The sequence below is a fragment of the Brachionichthys hirsutus genome, chromosome 12 (assembly GCF_040956055.1).
Source record: "Brachionichthys hirsutus isolate HB-005 chromosome 12, CSIRO-AGI_Bhir_v1, whole genome shotgun sequence".
Lineage (NCBI taxonomy): Eukaryota > Metazoa > Chordata > Actinopteri > Lophiiformes > Brachionichthyidae > Brachionichthys > Brachionichthys hirsutus.
In genome coordinates this window covers 9,864,053-9,883,050 of record NC_090908.1, presented here as the reverse complement: position 1 = coordinate 9,883,050, position 18,998 = coordinate 9,864,053, and the positions used below count along the sequence as shown (strand labels likewise).

Sequence of the window (18,998 nt, the reverse complement as noted above, 5' to 3'; positions counted from 1 at the left end):
AAGATAAACAGAATTCTGAAATACCTTAAGGTGCATCTCAGCTCTGCATTCCAGAATCGTTTGTTTTGCTTCCATCTCGGTTAAAGTGTTCCTGTTCCTGCAACTGTGGCAATCTAGACTTCAAAACATTCACAGGACACACTGTTAATACTGATAATAATGCAAATGATTCACATGATGCCCCATAAGGCAAACAAGCCACTTGAGGCTCTTTAACAAATGTAATCACCCATAATAAGAATCTGGAAAAGCCTGTCAGCTAAATTGACCAGGCAGTTAGTAGATACGTTTAGATAAGAGGAGACACGTCTTTAACTCTGAAACAGCTTCTGGATTCTTCAAGGATTGCCCTGACCTGACCTGGGTGAACCAGAATCTACAGAATCAACACAGTCGCTGGAATTTTACACATTTAAAAGAACTGAGCTTTTTATTTTTTTTTATTTTTTGGAGCTTGTTCATTAAGATTTTTTTCGGAGTACCACGGTACAAATTATTTTATTTTTTTTCACGAAATCAAATCTACTGTTCTGCGGAACTGTATGTCTGTCGGAATTTCTACTCGGACAACATTAACAGACGGCATTACCTGCGCTTCCGCTATACATGACACCGGAACGAAGTTCTGACAGCTGTTTCGCCGATCACTTCCTATGTGCAGATTTCCTCCGAGTCCCCGATAATAATTATTGTAGTTATTTCCAGTCCGACCGGTCTCCTGTGGTCTCTAGGTGGAGTCCCACGTGTCTTTGCAGGGAACAGAGGAGGGGGGGGGACACACCTGATTATGCTGTAGCACGGAGCGCTAGCTGTGATACAACAGGTAAAACAAACAAGCTAACACCGGTTAGCATAGATACTTTTGGCAGAGCTGGACAAAACTCATTAAGACTCGTAGCATGATGTCAGTCTAATTAAAAGCTTGCGCACTGTCTCGCTAGCAGTGATTAGCACTAATAGCGTGAAGTGTATTGTCTTAAAGTAAACCTATGAGGTGATAACTTATAACTGAAGACATTAGCAGTAATCCGTTTCACGTACTTTTAATAAAGCCCACGTTGGTTTTTGGGTGTCAACAATGTCCGTTTTTTGTCGAGTTACTCTACATATTGTTTGGCTAACACGGTGCAACTGTCATATCTTTTTTTTTTTTCTTTATTGCTAGTTGTAATACAGAGTATGTGCATATTTCCCTGGCTTCTGCTAATACTGCTTATGCTACATGGCCCTGTTCCCTTGACTAACATCCGTGTAGTTTTTGTCAGTGACTGACAGCTGAGGCAGGTGGGTGTTGAGTCAGGCTCATGGGCTCACTGATACCGGACACCTTCACCGTCTTCTCCACTGTCGGTGCTCAGATTGGACCCATAGAGAACTTCTCTTTTATCATGGGTAAAAGAGCTCAGCATACTAGTCAGAAATGAGTGCTGGGCTTTAGCAGACAAATATAAACAAACATATGTCTAAGAAGAGGCCGGGAATATCACCAGATTGGGTTGAACCAATACCAGTTTTTATTTGAACCTGTTGAAATCTTCTTATGACATTTCTGAGTATTTCTCTCAATCTAAATTCTGAAAAGACAACTTTTAAGACTCCTCATTTGGTCTCTTTGGCTCATGTGATCGTCAGGTGTTTGGGCAGCAGAGCAGCAGCACAAGACATGCTTACATTGACCAGTAAGCTGAAGAGAGGCGACGGTGGAAAGACGGGACGTGCCTCTGGAGCATCCGACTCCGCCCACAGGGTCTCGATCAGGGACCGCCTCCTAACCAAAGGTACGTGGGTCATGGTCCACTTTGTCTATTGGGTATTTGTACAGAAACAAAACAAACGAGGCAGCTAAATATTTGAAGACCGACTCTAGGCTAAGGAAAGTTGTTCGTCAACCACGCTTCTTTGCTTTCATATCCATACAGTTTTTGTATTTTTTTAGGATCGCCAAAGAAGTGATTCAATTCCAATTCACTTTATGACAGAAGTGAAGAGGAAAGACAACGCACATTCCTTCCAGCTAGTACGACAGAACTCCCATAAAACTGCTGCTCCGTGACCAATAAAGGAGAAACGCATCTACTGGATTACCCCTCCTCCTGACTCACCGACTCCAGAAACAACACTTCCCTTATGTCTCTCCACAAACAGGCGACACAGATATTGAGCGTATCGCTTGCTTCTCACGCCATGTGAGATCAGACGGCCTTCACTTGAGGATTAGACAGGAAAAATGACAAAAATGGAAATATATTGTGTACCAGCAGTAAAAAAAAAAATATGCTAGCCTGTCATGTTTGATTTGATTAGCTTTGTTTGATGTTGCACCTCCAGTAGCAGTCGTGATCTACGAGGTTTGTAGCTTTGGGCTGTTTGATGCTCTGGGCCATATTTAAGATGTTTGCGTGTGTTATTGTCGGCTCTGTGTGTATTTGTATGTGTGTTTGCCTGAAGCATCTATCTCTCTCTTCCCCGAGTTGTTATTCTTTTTTTTTTCTCCTTTCATAGAAGTTGCCGAACTTGAAGCCAATCTCCCTAGTAAGTATTCTTTACACATGCACAGATCTCAGTCACCGGTCAGTCACACGTTACACTGTTACTCTGTGGTAAAATTTGACTTTGTTTCGCCCACGCCTTTCTTCTGATCAAGATATCTGAAAGTGTAGCAAAAGTGAATTCAGTGCATTGCAAATGAACAAACTGCAAGTACTTGCAATTCATCTGATGTCTTCCTGAATCTTTAGTCTGAGCAGGAATTTATACCTTAAAATAAGTGTACCTTTAACTGCTGTCTGAAGGCCGGATTATAAGCTTATGAATGGGAGTGCAGTAGGGCCACAGTCCATCAGGACAATGGTGACACACCAGGTTTTTATCTCTGACAACCCATTCAAGTTGACTTCTCTTCTCCCAAAATAATGAACAAAATGAACCATTAGTGGAGCGCAAAGACAAGAAGGCAGTAGATTGCACTTTCGACTAGTAGTTTATGTGGGGTTGGTCATTTTCATGGAAGGAAAACACTACAGATATACTGTATAATACAGATGATGCATACTCTAGAACATGAACATATTCTTTAGGATGAAATAAATCATTCAGTTAGCCAGGCAGTTCATAAAATGAGAGATGATGTGGGCAATTTAGACATCCAAATGATTTCTTTTAGACTGATAAAGAATGTAGCTTCACTGTCCCGGTGAAAAACGGCTGCTATAACCAAGGTGGTGGGTGAGTTTACGGAAAGTCTAATGCCCCCCCCCCTCAAGTAATAATTTCTGGACTGACAAAAACAGGACAAAACAATATTGTTTCAGCGATGCTGGCCACGTCGGAATAAATGATCGAAGGGCTTGAGGGTGAAAAGTTTCAGAAGACAAATTATCCTTCAGATCGTAAAGCCCTTTACTTTACATGCAGCCCATGATGGAGTAGCTGCTCTGCTTGATTTTAAAACCAGACAAAGTGTTGCATTTGCTCTAGAGCTTCTTTTAAACACAGATATATTCAGTGAAGATTTATTGCGATGTCAGAGGTCTTGCACGCAGTACATGTCTTTGAACAATAGGGGGGGATCTGGTGCAACAAAGAGTCCCCGGGCATAAGTCCTGCTGTCAGTCAGATAGGCATGAATGTACCGCAGCCAGTTTTAGGAAACATTATACGTTAACTCAGTATAAAGCCAAGTAATAAAACCTCGTAAACGTTCATGCAGCTGTTTCTAATAACACTTCTCCATTTTGTTTGTTCTCAGGTACATGTAAAGCCAGTTTCGCAGATGAGGACAAGCTGCATCATTTTCAGCTGGCAGTGTCCCCCGGTAAGACAGAAAAAAGTCCCTCCCCATGTCGGTTTAATTATTCATTCACTGCTCTGATAATGGGATGCTGATAGAGATCGTCTTTGAAGCGCTTGCATGCTATGCACTTATTAAATCATTTTTCTTTCTCTTCTTTTGTTGCTTATCATTGTGGGTGGGGTCCACCAGTAATGTTCAGTTAAAGATGATAATTCAAATTTCAGGTATGATCAGTGTAAAGCCTGAATTGATTTCTTTCTTTTTGTGCTGCCATCCAATATGGAAGTAATCGATCATTGTGAGGAAGGAGCAGGTTGTGTTTCAATGGAATGTCATTGCCTTAAAGTGTTTCCTTTAAAAATATCTTGTTGGGTTTTCTCTTTATATGGATGCTATTTCAGTGCAGTTATTACCCCCCCCCCCCCCCCCCCAGGCATCACCTGCTTCCTCAGGACTGTTTCAAATTAAACGAAACGAAAGCAAACACACCAGTGTGGGATTACTTAAGTCTCTGGAGGCTCTCCTGTTACACACTTTCTCTTTGTTCTCAAGCTCAATGTCACCTTTATCATTCCGCTCATTTATAAAGTGTGGACGTCTGCGTTTAGCTGCTGCTTTAAGGTACGTGACACAGAACTGAGACACTGTCAGAAAGTGAAAACACGGCTTTGTGTTGTCGTTTGTGTGCGCAAAAGAAAGAGCGCGTTGAGGATAGTGACGCATGGTCACAGTATTTTCAAGCACTGTTTAGACACAAGTGGGGCTGCACAATATGAACACACTGTCAGCACACATAAAAACATTGGCATTGCAAATAATTTCCCAAAGACTTGCAGCTTTTTATTTATTCATCGTTCATTTTATGGTTTTCGGTTTCTTGCTTTATAATGGAATCCAGTTTGGCGGAAGGAAGTGTTGAAAGCTGCATGGGAACGTTGTCTTTTGCGTATTGCATTTGGAATGTAGGTAAATGCAGCCGAGGGAAGACGCTGCATCACTTTTCTTGTGCCACCTGTTTGCTCTCGTGCCTCCAGTTTACTGAAAAAACTTTGTTAGCAAAATCTGCAGAGAAAAGCAAAAGATCAGCGATTAGAGAAAAGGGTTGGTGTCATATTCTTATACGGCGATGAGGCGTAGAAGGTCAGCGTTAATTATTTAAACCCCTCTCTCCTGATGCACAGATCCCATTTCACTTCCTTTCACTTGCTCTTCTCTTCTAAACCTTTCTATCTGTATCGGTTTATTTCTCTGTTTTGCTCTCCCTTTGATCTGCTTGCTGTGCCCGATCCTCCTTTACTCTTAAGGCTATTTCAGCCCTTGTATTTTCAAGATACAGACCTAGAACTAATTGTTGTATTAATGACCAAATGAAAAAGTGATCTCGTAAAAGGCTGTGCGTTAATTTTTTTGTGTGTGTCTGTAGTCGTTTTGCACAATCATTGCCACGATTCAAAGTATGGTTTTATTTCTCTCTGAAACACGTGAGATCATATGAAGTTGGTATCTTATTTTTTTTTGTGTCCTCATCTTGAGGTGTCAAACTTCCTCTGAGAAATGTTAGATATTATCGACACAGAAGCTTTAATATGCGCTGCAGGGAAGGCAGTTGTGGTCTGGCAGGAAAATGAAAGTTGCAAAGAGAACTGGCCTCAGGATGCAGGTTGACCAGCGTCTCCTCTGTCCAAGCTGGTGTGCGGTATCATGATGACTTAGCATCTGGAGAATGTATAGCTCCAGGCTGCAGACCATCTCAGCTGGAGCTCAGAGTGATCAAGTCTTTTAGTTCTATTCATTTTAGACAACTTTGTGCTGTGACCCCAAATCCACGCCCCCCCCCCCAAGTCTTTGAGGAATGTGGAATGCAACAAGTCTGAATATATTCTCACATCATTGTTTGGATTATTATATGAAAAAAGTAAAAAATAATGATGTATTGTCTCTGGATCCACTGTGTACTTTTCGGTTGCCCTCATTTGCATACAGATAATTATTCTATTGTTGTTCGCATGTCGCTGCAGAAGCCTGCGATCGTTTAGTTTATTGAGCTGAACTCATTAAGTGTTTCATATTTTAGGGCTACCAAAGATTGTGTGTGTTTTTTATTTATTCATTTATTTTATTAGCTCTATGTCAGACAGGCAGTGATCTATTATTGATTAAGGGTGCTTTCACACCCACCTCGCTGGTCCAGACTTGTGGAGTTTTCATTTCCATCCAGACCAAAATGACAGGTGTGAAACCTCTCCTGATCAAATGCCAGGTTTTGTTAGGATGTCTTGGTTCAGATTAAATTTTACCATGGTTTGAATTGTTGTCTTTTTTGTGTACCGGTAATTCAAATTGCGGGACTTCCTGCACTTAAAACCATGTGGGGCACCGACTTACTGTAGGAACACCTGCTGTGACAGTACATGAAAGTTAGAGGTATGAGTGGGGTGCCAAAAAAAAACCCCACAAGGAAAGCATGCCCCACACTTTATCGGTAACGGCTGATTAAAATCTCAGACATAATTTAATCCAATCATTGACATTAGCTCGAGCACTTCCTGTTTAAATCTGTCTCTCAAAACGCACATCAGCCTGTCAGCCTCAGAAAGTTCAATCACCTCCTGGGATTCTGCTTCATCTGTCACAGAAGGGGGGAGGGGGGGGAGGGTTCAAACGGCTTTATCCAGGAGTGAGTGCTGATGAGGAAGTTTAAGGTTGTTGAATCCGTGTTTAAAACTTTCCAGCAGTTTTTCCAACCAGTTTTGCTTCGCATGCAATTCTCCCTTTTGGGATCCCGGCTGCTTCTCAAATTGCCTTCAGCAAGGAAAATGTGTGGGGCTCACCCCTTTGAAGATGGGCCTTGAGATTCTGAGGAGAGAATTTGGTTGGACAAGGTTGAGGCCAAGCTCCTCTATCGAAAACTAGGAGACAACAGGTAACGGGAAAGGTAAGAGAGCTCCTCTTAGGACCCCCATATTCCTTTTGTAACATTGAAAAGCTTTGTCCTCTGGTTCGGTATTAATAAGACGACTGTCTTTTTCCTTTGTGCCAGGCAGTAATTATCTGTAAATTCCATTTCTGCTCTGTACCTGCAGCTTATTCTTCCTTCCCACAGGGGAAATTACAATTAACATCATCAGCAGTCATCAAATTGTTGATCCAAAGACTCCAGTTATTTTAGTCAATGTGCTTTTGGATGACTTCTAATCAGTGATGTGTGTTGAGGTTTATGACTGTCGCTGGCATTACAGTCAGATTTGCAAATTTATGAGCCAAAGAGTGGCGTATTTGCCATTAAATTAGCAGCCTGACATTCAGAAGTGGTATGAAGAATTATATCGCCATTCTTTTGGCCACAAGGAGCGTTGCATTTCTAGTGATTTTGAGAGAGAGAGAGAGAGAGAGCATTAGCTATTGCATTCCTAGCTTAATCAATTGGCTGCTAAATAAATTACCAATTGTTGTGGAAAAAAAAAGTTATTTTCTGACTTGATGTTTGAAACGGCTCTTTAAGCTCCGTTGTTGGTGTTCCTTTATTACCGTAATTCTTAAGGTTAGATTCACTATCTTCCATGTTTGACTGCCATTTGGAGCAAAATTTGAGTCAACGAACTGCAGCTGCACACTTGATTTTGAAATTGATGAAATGAGCAACCACATGGGATGCGTGCCCTGCATCTGTAGCATACATGTAAGGATGTAGTAGTAGTTTTCCTAACACGTCAACAAACAACCGTGAATCTGAAACTGCTGTGTGCCGCTACGATCCTCCTACCTGTGCATTTTAGTTGTTTCTCGTTTAGGAAAATGAAACGGCGTATATTCAATTTCTAAATCTTAGTCTTTCTGTTTTTGTCAGCGTCCTTCATGCAAAGTAAAAACAAATTATTTTTGTGTGTGCGTGTTCCGTGACGGTAAAGATCCAGCGCACTGATGACGCTCTTCAATCACTTCTGACCTCTGACTGCAGTTGTTTGTCTCTCGATGTCGTCTTTCCGTCTATCAGTTTGTTGCCTTTTCTCTCTTTTGTCCGTCTCTCTTTTCTCTTTTGTGGTTCCTGATGCTGTAGCTCTTCCTTTGTTCCCTCCTCTTTCCTACTTGACATGTGTTCATGCTGTATCTCCACTTCACACATTGTCATTTATAATACTGGGGGGGCAGTTGGTGCATTCTAATTATATTGTATTGCTGACTTTGTTGCAGTGAATAGAATTTGGGTGGGATTTGGATAACCCTGTTTATGAATGCTATCTCAAATTGCTCAGTGTTTTGAGTACACAAAGAGGGAGTGTTAGAGAACTGCTGATTCATGCACAATTTGAATGGGTTTAAAAAAACAACAACCTTGAATTTCAAGTGCTCGTGACCCTGTGACAGAGAAGGATGGAAATTAATTAATTAATTTGTATTGCATTTTAATGTGAAGTCAGAATAATGTTTTTGCATGCACAGGTATTTGAATAGGATGCATTAAAATATACTACAGAAGTGCATTTATATCTACTGAGTTAGGTTGGGTACCAAACCATGAGGGACCCCCAACTGAATGGCCTTAGCATTTTGTGCCTGTGTACATTGGTTGCAGAGGTATTGTATTTTCAGGCCCCACAAAACGCCGCTGTTAGATGAATAACCGGCCATAGTACGAGTTTACAGTTTTAGGGTAACGCCACCGTTGTTTTAATCATCCTTTAGAGACCGACTCTCTTGAACCTGAACTTCCTGCATTTGACAGACAGCTCCTGCAGATTATTTCTTTTAGTCAGTTTTGACTAAGGTGGACTATTTCATTATATTTAACCAGTCTTCATTTCAATTAAACCATTGTGTTGGCATGGGTCCAACCAGCAGACGACTCTGACTGCAGGAAAAAAAACAAAAACAGAATTGCCTCTAAAATTCCACGTTGGAGTATTTTTGTTTCCATGGTAATGGAAATAGAAGTTTTTATGCTTCTCTCTGTGTTTTCTGGGCTGTCCTAAGGTGTTGTTGATGAAATGTTTCAGACATTATCTGCAAAAAGAAACAGATGCATCATTGAGGATCTTTATGTTCACATCATTTGCTTCTTTTAAAGGGTCGTTGAAACCGTCAAAGACATTTGGTGGTGAAGATCTGCTTATCTATTAACTGATCTATTTTGATCACTACTCTAAGTATCATACCTAAAGCATTGATACACAACAATGTTATGGCAGTGATAAATTATTTTTTATTTTTTTGCATATACCCCACTGCTAAAACCCTGTCGTCTGTTTTTCTTCTTCTGTTCACTTCCAGATGAGGGTTACTACCAAAGTGGAAGGTTTCAGTTTGAAATCGATGTCCCTGAAGCCTACAACATGGTGGTGAGTGGAGTGAATCTACAAGTGTGTGTGCACGTGTGTGTTGTTGACCATTAGTTAAAACAACAGCAGCAAACCCCTCCATGATGGATGATGATCCGTGCCTTAGTGTATGAAGCGGCCGGGCACCAGTTCATTTATTCAATTAACATGTATCTTCCGGTAGGTAATATCAAGGTGCCGCCCTCGAGTTTGGCAATAGATTCCTTATTTTCCTCCTGGCCTTTATGATTTGTTTGCTGCTTTGCGTGTTTTAGTTTTTCTTTTGTCTGAATTTAAACACACACACTGTTTCCTGCACGTCTGAGGCTGATTTATGATCCCTCGTACAGATTGATTCCTAACAAACATGCAACACTTCAAAGGTGATTGATTGATTGATTAAGATAATTGGATGTGGTGGCATTCGAGCAGAAAATTGCTCCTGCTATGGATGTAGAGGCAGAGCAGCATGACGAGACGCGAAGGGAAGTCCTATTAAATCACGATGGGCTGAAAACGCAGGTGCCAAAGCGAGCCAGGGGAGCGCTGCGCCTATAGCTAACTCTCATAGCAAGCATTTGTAAAATGCAGCACAGCATTAGCGTCTTCACATCAATTCATTTCACAAACATGCGAACAACCTGGTTTGAAGACTTTCCTGTGGTTTAAATGGGTTTCTATCCATCAGGGTCACAAAAATAGATTTAGTGCTTGCAGTCACACAGCAGTGCTCGGATCAGACGAGACCCAATAATGGTCCCATCTATAACACAATGGGTGGTTTGCAGCAGTGGGCTCTTTGCCATCAGCGCTGTGTTGGCGTGGGTTCTGCTCGGTGATCGCATCGGTCGTGACGCCCGCTCGATTTCCTTTTAGCCCACATAATGAAGGTGTCTTCAGTTTCTACAGAACAGGCGTTTTGTCACATCGCCCGTCTCAAGCAGACTGAAACATGAGGGCGAGCGGTTCAACACAATGCCCCCTGGGATAGCTTCGTATTGGCTCCCTCTCCTTGACCTCATTCCCTGAAACACAGCAGCACTCGCTCTCTCTTGCTCTCTCTCTCTCTCTCTCTCTCTCTCCCCTGTCACTGAACTCCAACCGAATCCCTATTGCCACTCTGCATTTAACCCTTCCCAGTGGGAGCACCGTGTGGTGTCCAGGGACCCACTCCAGATCTAAGCTATTGCCTTTGTCAAGGACCGGCGATTTAAGTTAGCATGTTTGGGGATAGTGGCGGAAACCGGAGCACCCAGAGGGAACCTAAGAACAGGGAAAGCGGTGAGATCAGTGTCTGCGGCGGTGCTCTTGGCTCACAGCTCGCCCTGTGTGACAGTAAAAACCTCATCAGTGACAAGCTGTATATACGGCTCTAAAGATTTGGTGTCATTGTTTATATGCATTTCTTCTCGCTGAAATAATTCATTCAGTCATTCAGGAAAAGTGTTTACATCTCATGCACAATCTGCCCTTATGGGGTAGAACCAAGTCTGGCTCATTATCAGGTTGATTTTGAACTTGATTGCGTCCAGGATCGCGTTGAGAAAGACGGTACGGTAGGACTGGGATGTGTTGAAGGGGAAAGCCTTGATTAGAGCAAGCAAGTGTGAGTATTAAAGCAGCAAGGCTCTGTGGAAGCTCAAATGAAGTGGGAATGTAGAAATGGAACCAAAGGAAGAGACATTTGTAGTGAATAGATATGTGTGTGGTTTACTTAGCGGCTCTTTGCCTCTCTGTCTTATTGCCACAGCTTCGGTGTAACTACTGTCAACAAATGACATAACTAAAGCTATTTCGGAGCGTGCGACCTTTCCCAGTCAAGAGGGAATATTCAGAACCCTGTCAAACCAGACACGTTTAAAGGGCTCAAAACGTGTGCAGACACAGGAATGGCTGTCGTTTTGATGTCTACTAACAACCCTAAATATACCATCTGGGAGCGCCGACCTTTATTGAAGGCTTGCGCTGTTTGTAAATGTAGTTTTTATGCTTCTCTCTGTGTTTTCTGGGCTGTCTGAAGGTGTTGTTGATGAAATGTTTCAGACATTATCTGCAAAAAGAAACAGATGCATCATTGAGGATCTTTATGTTCACATCATTTGCTTCTTTTAAAGGGTCGTTGAAACCGTCAAAGACATTTGGTCCTTGGTTTGTAGTGAAAAAGTAGTAATGATGCATTGTAATAAAAGCAGATTGTTTTTATACATTAATATATCATGCTGACATCAAACATTTGTTAAACGTTGGTCAAGGATGTTGCTTTCTACAGCAGCAAAATGCATATATTTTTATCCTATAAGAATCTCATACGAGTAAAGGTTGATTGGAACTTTTATATTGTACAATAATAAAATAATAATGTCTCTCCTTGTCTGCTCTTTATTGTTGTCTTATTGTTGTCTTATTGTTGTCTTCATGTTCAGCCTCCAAAGGTGAGATGTCTGACCAGAATATGGCATCCGAACATCACAGAAAACGGGGAGATCTGTTTGAGGTAATTCTATTTCCTTCATGTCTCATCATCCTTTATACAATCTGTTTCTGTCTTAAACTCAAATAGTCACATTCGATTCATTTTACCTTTTAGTTTTTCCTTCTATGAAATTGATGGAATAGAAAATGAAATTTATTTTATAAAATATGTTTCACAGCACGATGTCTTCGATAACATGAAAGTATTTGAGAATGACTACTTATTCCTTTTTTTTTTTAATGCAGTTTATTGCGGGAACACTCGATTGATGGTACAGGCTGGGCCCCCACCAGAACATTAAAGGTAAATCAATTCAATTTATTGAAGAGGATGTGGCTTTGTTCAGGAAGATTTGGCACTATTTTAAATGTTTCAGGCCCAGTTTTGGTTTTATTTTTTATTAAAGAGATAATTGCAGTATACCTTCATCTTTTTTAAGGGCTACATGGCATCTAGTTCTAGACATCTAGTGATCGTTTCACTGTGGGAGTAATAATTGCTTCGACAGTTCATAGCCTTAAACGCACAACATCAAGAAAAAAAACCTTGCAATACAGCACGGTCAAAAGTTAAGGACAAATTATGTGAAATATTGTATTCAGATGAGCTCAGAAAGGGGGAGAGAATATGTATGTATGTATCCATATGCATTCTGGCTGTTATTATTTTATTCTTATTATTCTCTCTGGTGAGTCTCTTGCCCCCCCCCCCCCCCCCCCCTTTGCATCACTGATCTTCCTCTGCTCGCCATCCAGAGTCACTGAAGTCACTGGTTTCCCACAGCATTGAGATTATAAATACATAATAGAACAGACCCATTAATACGTATATATCACCGTAAATATAGAGACGTCTGGTGAGGGATTAAGACATCAAGACTAGACTGCATGTTTTGATCTATAGCTAAACACGTAAAGTTTATAGTTCACTAATCCTTTTAATTTGTTTCTGTTTCTAGGATGTCGTCTGGGGATTGAACTCCTTGTTTACTGTAAGTTTATACTTGCTTTTACTATATTAACATACACACATGTTGTTAGAAACGATTCGATCCACCCTTGTGATGTTTTACTTTACTCTAAATAGTTTACACAAATGGCAGCAGGCCAGACTCGGGAACAGATCAACCGGGGCCATGATTGATCTCTTTACAGCATAATAAAATGATCGTTTTCATTTAGTGGATCACATTTCTCATTATGAGGAACACTGAGACATTGGGGTGACTAAAACTAAGAGCATTTTCTTACACGTTATGCTTGTGGAAATGCGTCCCAGCTGACCCTGCATGTGCCAATGATACCTGGTCTTCTACTGTGCAGTAATTTCATAACAGATTTGATTCGATAATTATGTTGGTTTGCGATCATTTAGAAAAAGTTAGACTCTGTATAGATTCATGCAAAGATTCATACAAACAATATTCACGTTTCCCGAGGTCCGCACTGCGTCTGTGACGATACTGGTGACGGTAATCTAGACGGATGCCCCGAATCTTACCTCTTAATCATGCATGGAACAACTTCTCAGGCCGTATCTTCATTATCTTTCTAATAACACTCATATCCTTGCATCCTATATTGTGCTCCTAATCTCTAAGGCAGCTGCATAATTAGGATGTTTTGTTGGTCGCAGTCGCACAATCCAGGGTGACACTTCAGACAGCAGATACTGCTGAAGTAGGAAATACTCCCCTCAGCTAGGACACAGAATTTGTCGGATAGTATTGAACCCTGAAACGTCGATGGAGATGACCCAGCATTCTGGATCCTCTAGCCCCACCATCAGTCACTTCTTTCCTCAATCTCATAAAATGCTGTTCTTGCCTTCCCCCCCCCCTGCGTCTTCTTTTTATATTCTCCTCTCTTCTCTTCCGCTCCAGGACCTTTTGAACTTTGACGACCCGTTAAATATCGACGCAGCAGAACATCATTTGAGAGACAAGGTGAGGCTTCCACGTCAGCGATGCGTTCAGAGCAATCTGGCTTTAATTTGTCTTTTATTATTACTCGTATGTGATTTCAAGTTTACATTTTTGACATTGGCGAAAATAACAAGAGCCAGACGGATTTTGAAAGTAGTCTCTTTTTATTCTTCATCTTAAGGAGTCCTTTTTTCAAACCCAGTGTCTCAAAACACACAAACAAGCACTGCCTACATACTTCCGTCTGGTAGATATGTGTGAGCAGTGAATTCACTGCATGTACTTTTACCTTTTTTTAATCATTAATAAGCTAACATGTTAATATTTGGACATTTGCTGCATGTCCTCTGTCATTCTTGTAGCTTGGTATAGCTTAAGTAACCCTTCCACCTTTGCTGAAGTGTCTTCATGCACAACAAGTGTGTGTGTGGGCAGGAAGGCATCTGGGCAGACAGGCAGAGCTGTCAGCCCAGATAAATCTTTTGGGATGATTTTGCAGCAGCCACGGATACCAGATGTATTTCTTTCTGCGAGACCATCATATTTCTTGACTTTTTGGGCTGGCGAGAGACTTTCTACAAATGACGATGACTATCTTTCAGTGTAAACAGCTTCTCTCTCTCTCTCTCTCATTTCCATGCAAACATCCCCGCCTCAGATGTGGTTATAATCTTCATAATCAGATTCAACCAGTAAACCACTGTTAATAGCCCGCATGGATGTATTTTGACAAGACGTTTAGCTGCTACATCAATAGTTATCTTTAAATGTTCTTTCAGTGACACTCTGTGCGCGCTGCTGGAATTATGTGATTTGCAACTGAGAGTACTTTAATGTGATAGAGTGGGCTGGAAGGGAAGTCCTTCTAAACGGAGAACAGCTGTGCTCTTATAGTCCAGAGCTGTGTGCATATGCATGAAACGGTCCGTTTTAGCAGGAGATTTAGTACTTGTAAGTCCAATCAACACCCGAAACCAGTGTGAGTGCCGATAATTATTGCATTTGCTCACAGCGTCATGCTTGCACTCAAGTTAGTAATAATGGTTTCTTAAATGCACAAGAAATTACCTGATGGGCTTTACGCCGGTCTTCCTCGTAGCAAAGCGACTATTCAATTAGCAAGAATGGATGTTGTTTATTCAAGATACACCCTGGCCAATTGATTTAAACGTAGATATTGTTCCCCATTTGCCCTCTCCCAATATATATATATATATATATATATATATATATATATTTGTCTTGTGCATTAACTCTCTTTCTCTTCACCAGTTGATCGGCCAGGGTTAAAACATTTCGAGAAACTGACGCTCTCATTGTTGCTCCTGCTGTAATTGCTTTTTCTGAATGAACAAATGCAGCTCTGCAGGGATCCTGCTGACCAGGGAAATAGCTGTTAGTTCGGCCGGAGTTGAGAAGAGGCTAAAAGCAATTTAAAGTAAAATATTTGACCGTTGGTACTTTGCACATGCCCTTTCCCAAGAAGCTTTTTTTTATTGCACCCAGCAGTGCATGATAACAAGTTCCATGCGACCCCATTTACTTTGGCTCTGTGTGTTTTCGTATGAGAGCGAGGGCGAAAATCATTTCTGGTATGCGGCCGGGGTTTATGTTTGTAGCGATGAGTCAGTAAATAGCCAGTTAAGAGATAGGAATATGAAGGCGTGAGTTACAACTCAGAAAGGTGTCTCCGTTCAGCTTTTGCGTCTCAGCCGACATCTTTGATTCTATACGGGGATTTGTCAGATGTCAGTAGACGTACCGCCTACGTACCGCCTACGTACCGCCCATCAGCGGCGGCACAACTTGAACCGTCATGCCGTTATTCTTGCCTTTCTTCCCCTATTCTTCCCTTTCTAAAAAGCTCACGGGCCCACATTCTGAAACTATTTCACTAGGAGCATCAATATATTTCGACTATGGCTTGAGATTATCATAACAAAAGGGACCTCACAATGTTTTTTTTTATTTTTCTGTGATATATTACAATATGACCCATCAAATAGTAAATGGCTCTATTTAGAAAGTGTGTTTGACACTTTTAAATGACTGGAGCTGCTAGTCAAGAGTTTCATCAGACCAATATTATACTGTCTCATTACTTAAAGGTGGGATGCTGTGTATAATATAAGCAGAAACAGAATGGGGGTGATTTGCAAAACATTAAAACCCAATATCTAATTGATATGAAGAGTGAGTTGATTTGTCTCCCAATAAGACTCCTCTTCCGAACCAATAAATCTCTGATTGTATTAAAAAAATAGGTAACTGTTCAAAGCCAAATAAATAGTTGTTATTTATGCTATTCTCTCCTGTTATTTAGATGACAAGCCTGAGATGGTAAAGGAAATGTTGGAGCTCGTCTCTACTCTATTATAGGATCAATCACAGACCTGGACAATCGGCTACACGATTAATCGGTTGCCCTTCAGCATTCGACGGCGGGCAGCATTGTCAAATAAAATAGTACCGTACTCCAGTAAATGAAAACACGTTAACGAAAACATTTACTGAACCTGAAACGTGACCTGGATCTAATTGATGCTGCTCTGTTCCGGCGCTGCTCAACGGCACTGCTGTGGTTCTCTTTAGTCACAGCAACAGGAATCCCAAAGTTATCCAACCATGCGTGACCCCCTCCCACAGCCTACTGTCATCGGCAGCAGAGTAGGTGGAGCAGGGTGTGTGTGTGTGTGTGTTGAAGCTTTTCAAGTGGAACTCCGATGGCTCTCTGAATACATTTGCTGGTTAAAGTGGTTGAAAGGAAGTATCCTCATGGGCAATTAAGAGAGAATGTGTGGGTGGGTGGGTGTGGGTGTGTATTTGTGCATCCATGATGGAATAGAGAGTGTTGCAGTCGCCGCATATGACAGTTAATTCTGAAATGCCTCACAAATTAAATTCCGCATTCTGTTTTTGGTAATCCTGATCTTCCTGTGACGGGTAATTTTAGGCGGCGTTGCAGACAGGCGGGCTGAATTCAGGGCGCGTGCTCTGATGTCGGGTTGTTTCAAAGCCTCGTCCCTCTGAAGGATGCCCTCCCATACTGAGGGCTTTCGGCTGATCTTTTTAAATAAAGAAATATGATGTTAGCTGTCTTTAATCATTTGACCGGAAAGGATCTGTTTTCATCATTTCATCTTCGTGTTTTTTTAATCAAACACATATCAAAATATCGGTGCCAGTGTGTCTGGGACATTCCGCTGCTGATGGTGTCCTGTAATTTGTTGTTGTCTACTACTAAGGCCGACTTAAAAAGGTTTATTGCTTTCAAACCTTCTTCAGGCTTCCCATTATCCTCTCGACACATGTATTGATTTCTAGTCATCAGTAAGACAGACGACCCGTCTTTCTTTGCTCCCTCTCCTGCTTCCTCAGGTGTCTCAAGTGATTTAGCCTTTTAATCAACAGTCGATCACGTGAAGCACACACACACACATACTCATCTGTCTTAGCTTTCTCCCCCGACCGGTGAATTCTGTGGCCTCTGCAGAGTCCCATTCTTCGGATCCTAAAATTCTTATTTGCTTATTATGAATATTTTATCTTGGTTTTCATTTTTGCAGTTTGTCACCTTTTAATTTGGGTTTAAAGGTCCCATATTATGAAAGACTCACCTTTCCCATGTTTCTACACTACTATTTTGGTGATTTTGGGTTCTTATCAACCCAAAAACAGCTAAATAAACCAGCCAATCAATCCTTCGTAGTTTGCGTAGGTCTGTAATCACCTCCTGAAAACACGTCTGGAAGAAATCTCTTCCTACATGTCATCATGAAAGGTGCATTCATTCAATCACAGCAAGCGGAATCAATTTATTCTTAATTATTGTAGGCGCAGCAGATTTTGCAGTGATGTCTGTCATCCAAGAGTAAAGCCCTTGAAGTTTTACACCAGTGTGTATTTATATGCCAGTACAGAATGGGCTTACTAAATTGTGGAGGGTGTACTGTTTAACTTTACAGTATATTGTTGTAAATTTACATTAGATCATTGTAAAGCGTAACTTGTAATGTTCCTGCTTTTGTTCTACAAATCATAATTCCTGTTTTTCTGTCCAACCGTGACTCTTTTTTACTTTTTTTTTTGTTTTCATTCCAGGAGGATTTTCGGAATAAGGTTCAAGATTACATCAAGCACTACGCTAGATGATGGAGGCACCGGCTCCCTACATCAGCCTGCGCCAACCAATCAACTAAACCGCTCTACCTTGCCTCTGCTTATTGTGGCCAATTATACCACATGTGTGAATCAACAGCTGAAGCTTGCCACGCCTTTCCTCCCGACAACGCAGCCATGCTCCCGCCCTGTTGTCGACCCGATGCAATAAACACCAATTGTAGGAATGAAATTTAAAAAAAAAAGGAATTTACGAGTTTGAAGAAGGGCTCGCATAAAAAAAAAAAAAAACTTGCTTTAATTATCCTAATCAATTGCGTGTTCCAATGACTGTACTGTCTGTTCATTGGTTCATTGTGGCGTTAATCACCGAATGGCACAGCCTCACCTTGTCTGCTGGAAAGCAGCGACGACGTCAGGGCGAGGGATCAGACGCGACTCTTCAGACGCAAAAAAAAATTAACGAAGCCACATTCTGCTGTTCTGAAATTTAGCCAATCGGGAGAGAACTTTCTCTTCTTACAAGTCGTCTGTTTTTCAGTGCCTGCCGTGTTTGTGTCGCTTAAGAGAAAATGCATGAGATCACAAGCGTACACGTGTAGACACACAGTGTCCCGTCTTGTAGTTAAAAAGGTGAGAACACACTTAGTCCCACAAGACAGCATGTGAATGACCACCTTGTCCGTCGTGTGGACACAGACACACGCACGAAACTCAGATACCGATGTTCTGTGTGTTTTCAGCTCCGGGTGGGGGGGCTAAAGTCTGCCCACTAAAACCACAGCCAAATGCAATGTACTGTACATGTGTCCCTGTTTGTCTCCTTTCTTTGTTTATATTTGCCTGTCTGCTACACACGCAACAACGTGTATCTTTTCCCATCGAGAATAGCAACTGTCTGCAGTTGCAATGTTATCAGAAAGTACAATGGCCGTGACACATTTTTGGTGAGGTTGCACTTCTGCTCAACGACTCCAAATGAAACAATGACCGTGAGTTTAAAGAACTGACGTGAGTTGAATGTTACATCCAGAATAAATAAATGTCAATGTCAGAAATGTAGCAAATGTAGCAAGGTCAAATGGGACGAAAATGTAATTGAATGTGCGCACGGAAAGGTGTGGCTGGAATCGATGCTTTTATGATGGCACAATAGAAGATTACAATGTGAAACCTTAATAAACCTTACAGGGAAGAAGCTCCTATCGGTCACCGTCAGAGTGGGTGAACGCTATGGGAGGTTAAACCATTCGTTTTCCCAGGAGAACAACAGGAAAATGAGAATGAAGCTTCAATTTACCTTTGGCTTGTGGACAGAGACACATCAAGGAATCATGAAGTTATATTTGTGAATGATGTGTAAGAACAAAAGGT

General features: G+C 41.4%; 1 protein-coding gene across 1 annotated transcript; it reads left to right on the top strand.

Moving 5' to 3' along the window:
• The first annotated feature begins 669 nt into the window (after positions 1–669).
• ube2f (ubiquitin-conjugating enzyme E2F (putative)) lies at positions 670–17,657 on the top strand. Its single transcript, XM_068746392.1, has 10 exons — positions 670–823; positions 1,633–1,778; positions 2,503–2,532; positions 3,749–3,814; positions 9,062–9,129; positions 11,532–11,602; positions 11,827–11,884; positions 12,540–12,572; positions 13,464–13,526; positions 17,607–17,657. Exons 2-10 carry the CDS (start codon positions 1,664–1,666, stop codon positions 17,655–17,657), a joined length of 555 nt encoding a protein of 184 aa, XP_068602493.1. The 5' UTR covers positions 670–823; positions 1,633–1,663.
• Positions 17,658–18,998: the final 1,341 nt, after the last annotated feature.

Excerpts from the sequence above, each read along its gene's own strand:
- ube2f (XM_068746392.1), top strand. The coding sequence starts at position 1,664 with ATGCTTACATTGACCAGTAAGCTGAAGAGAGGCGACGGTGGAAAGACG. Across the intron at positions 12,573-13,463 it reads GATTGAACTCCTTGTTTACT|GACCTTTTGAACTTTGACGA; the intron begins GTAAGTTTATAC and ends CTTCCGCTCCAG. Across the intron at positions 13,527-17,606 it reads AACATCATTTGAGAGACAAG|GAGGATTTTCGGAATAAGGT; the intron begins GTGAGGCTTCCA and ends TTTTCATTCCAG.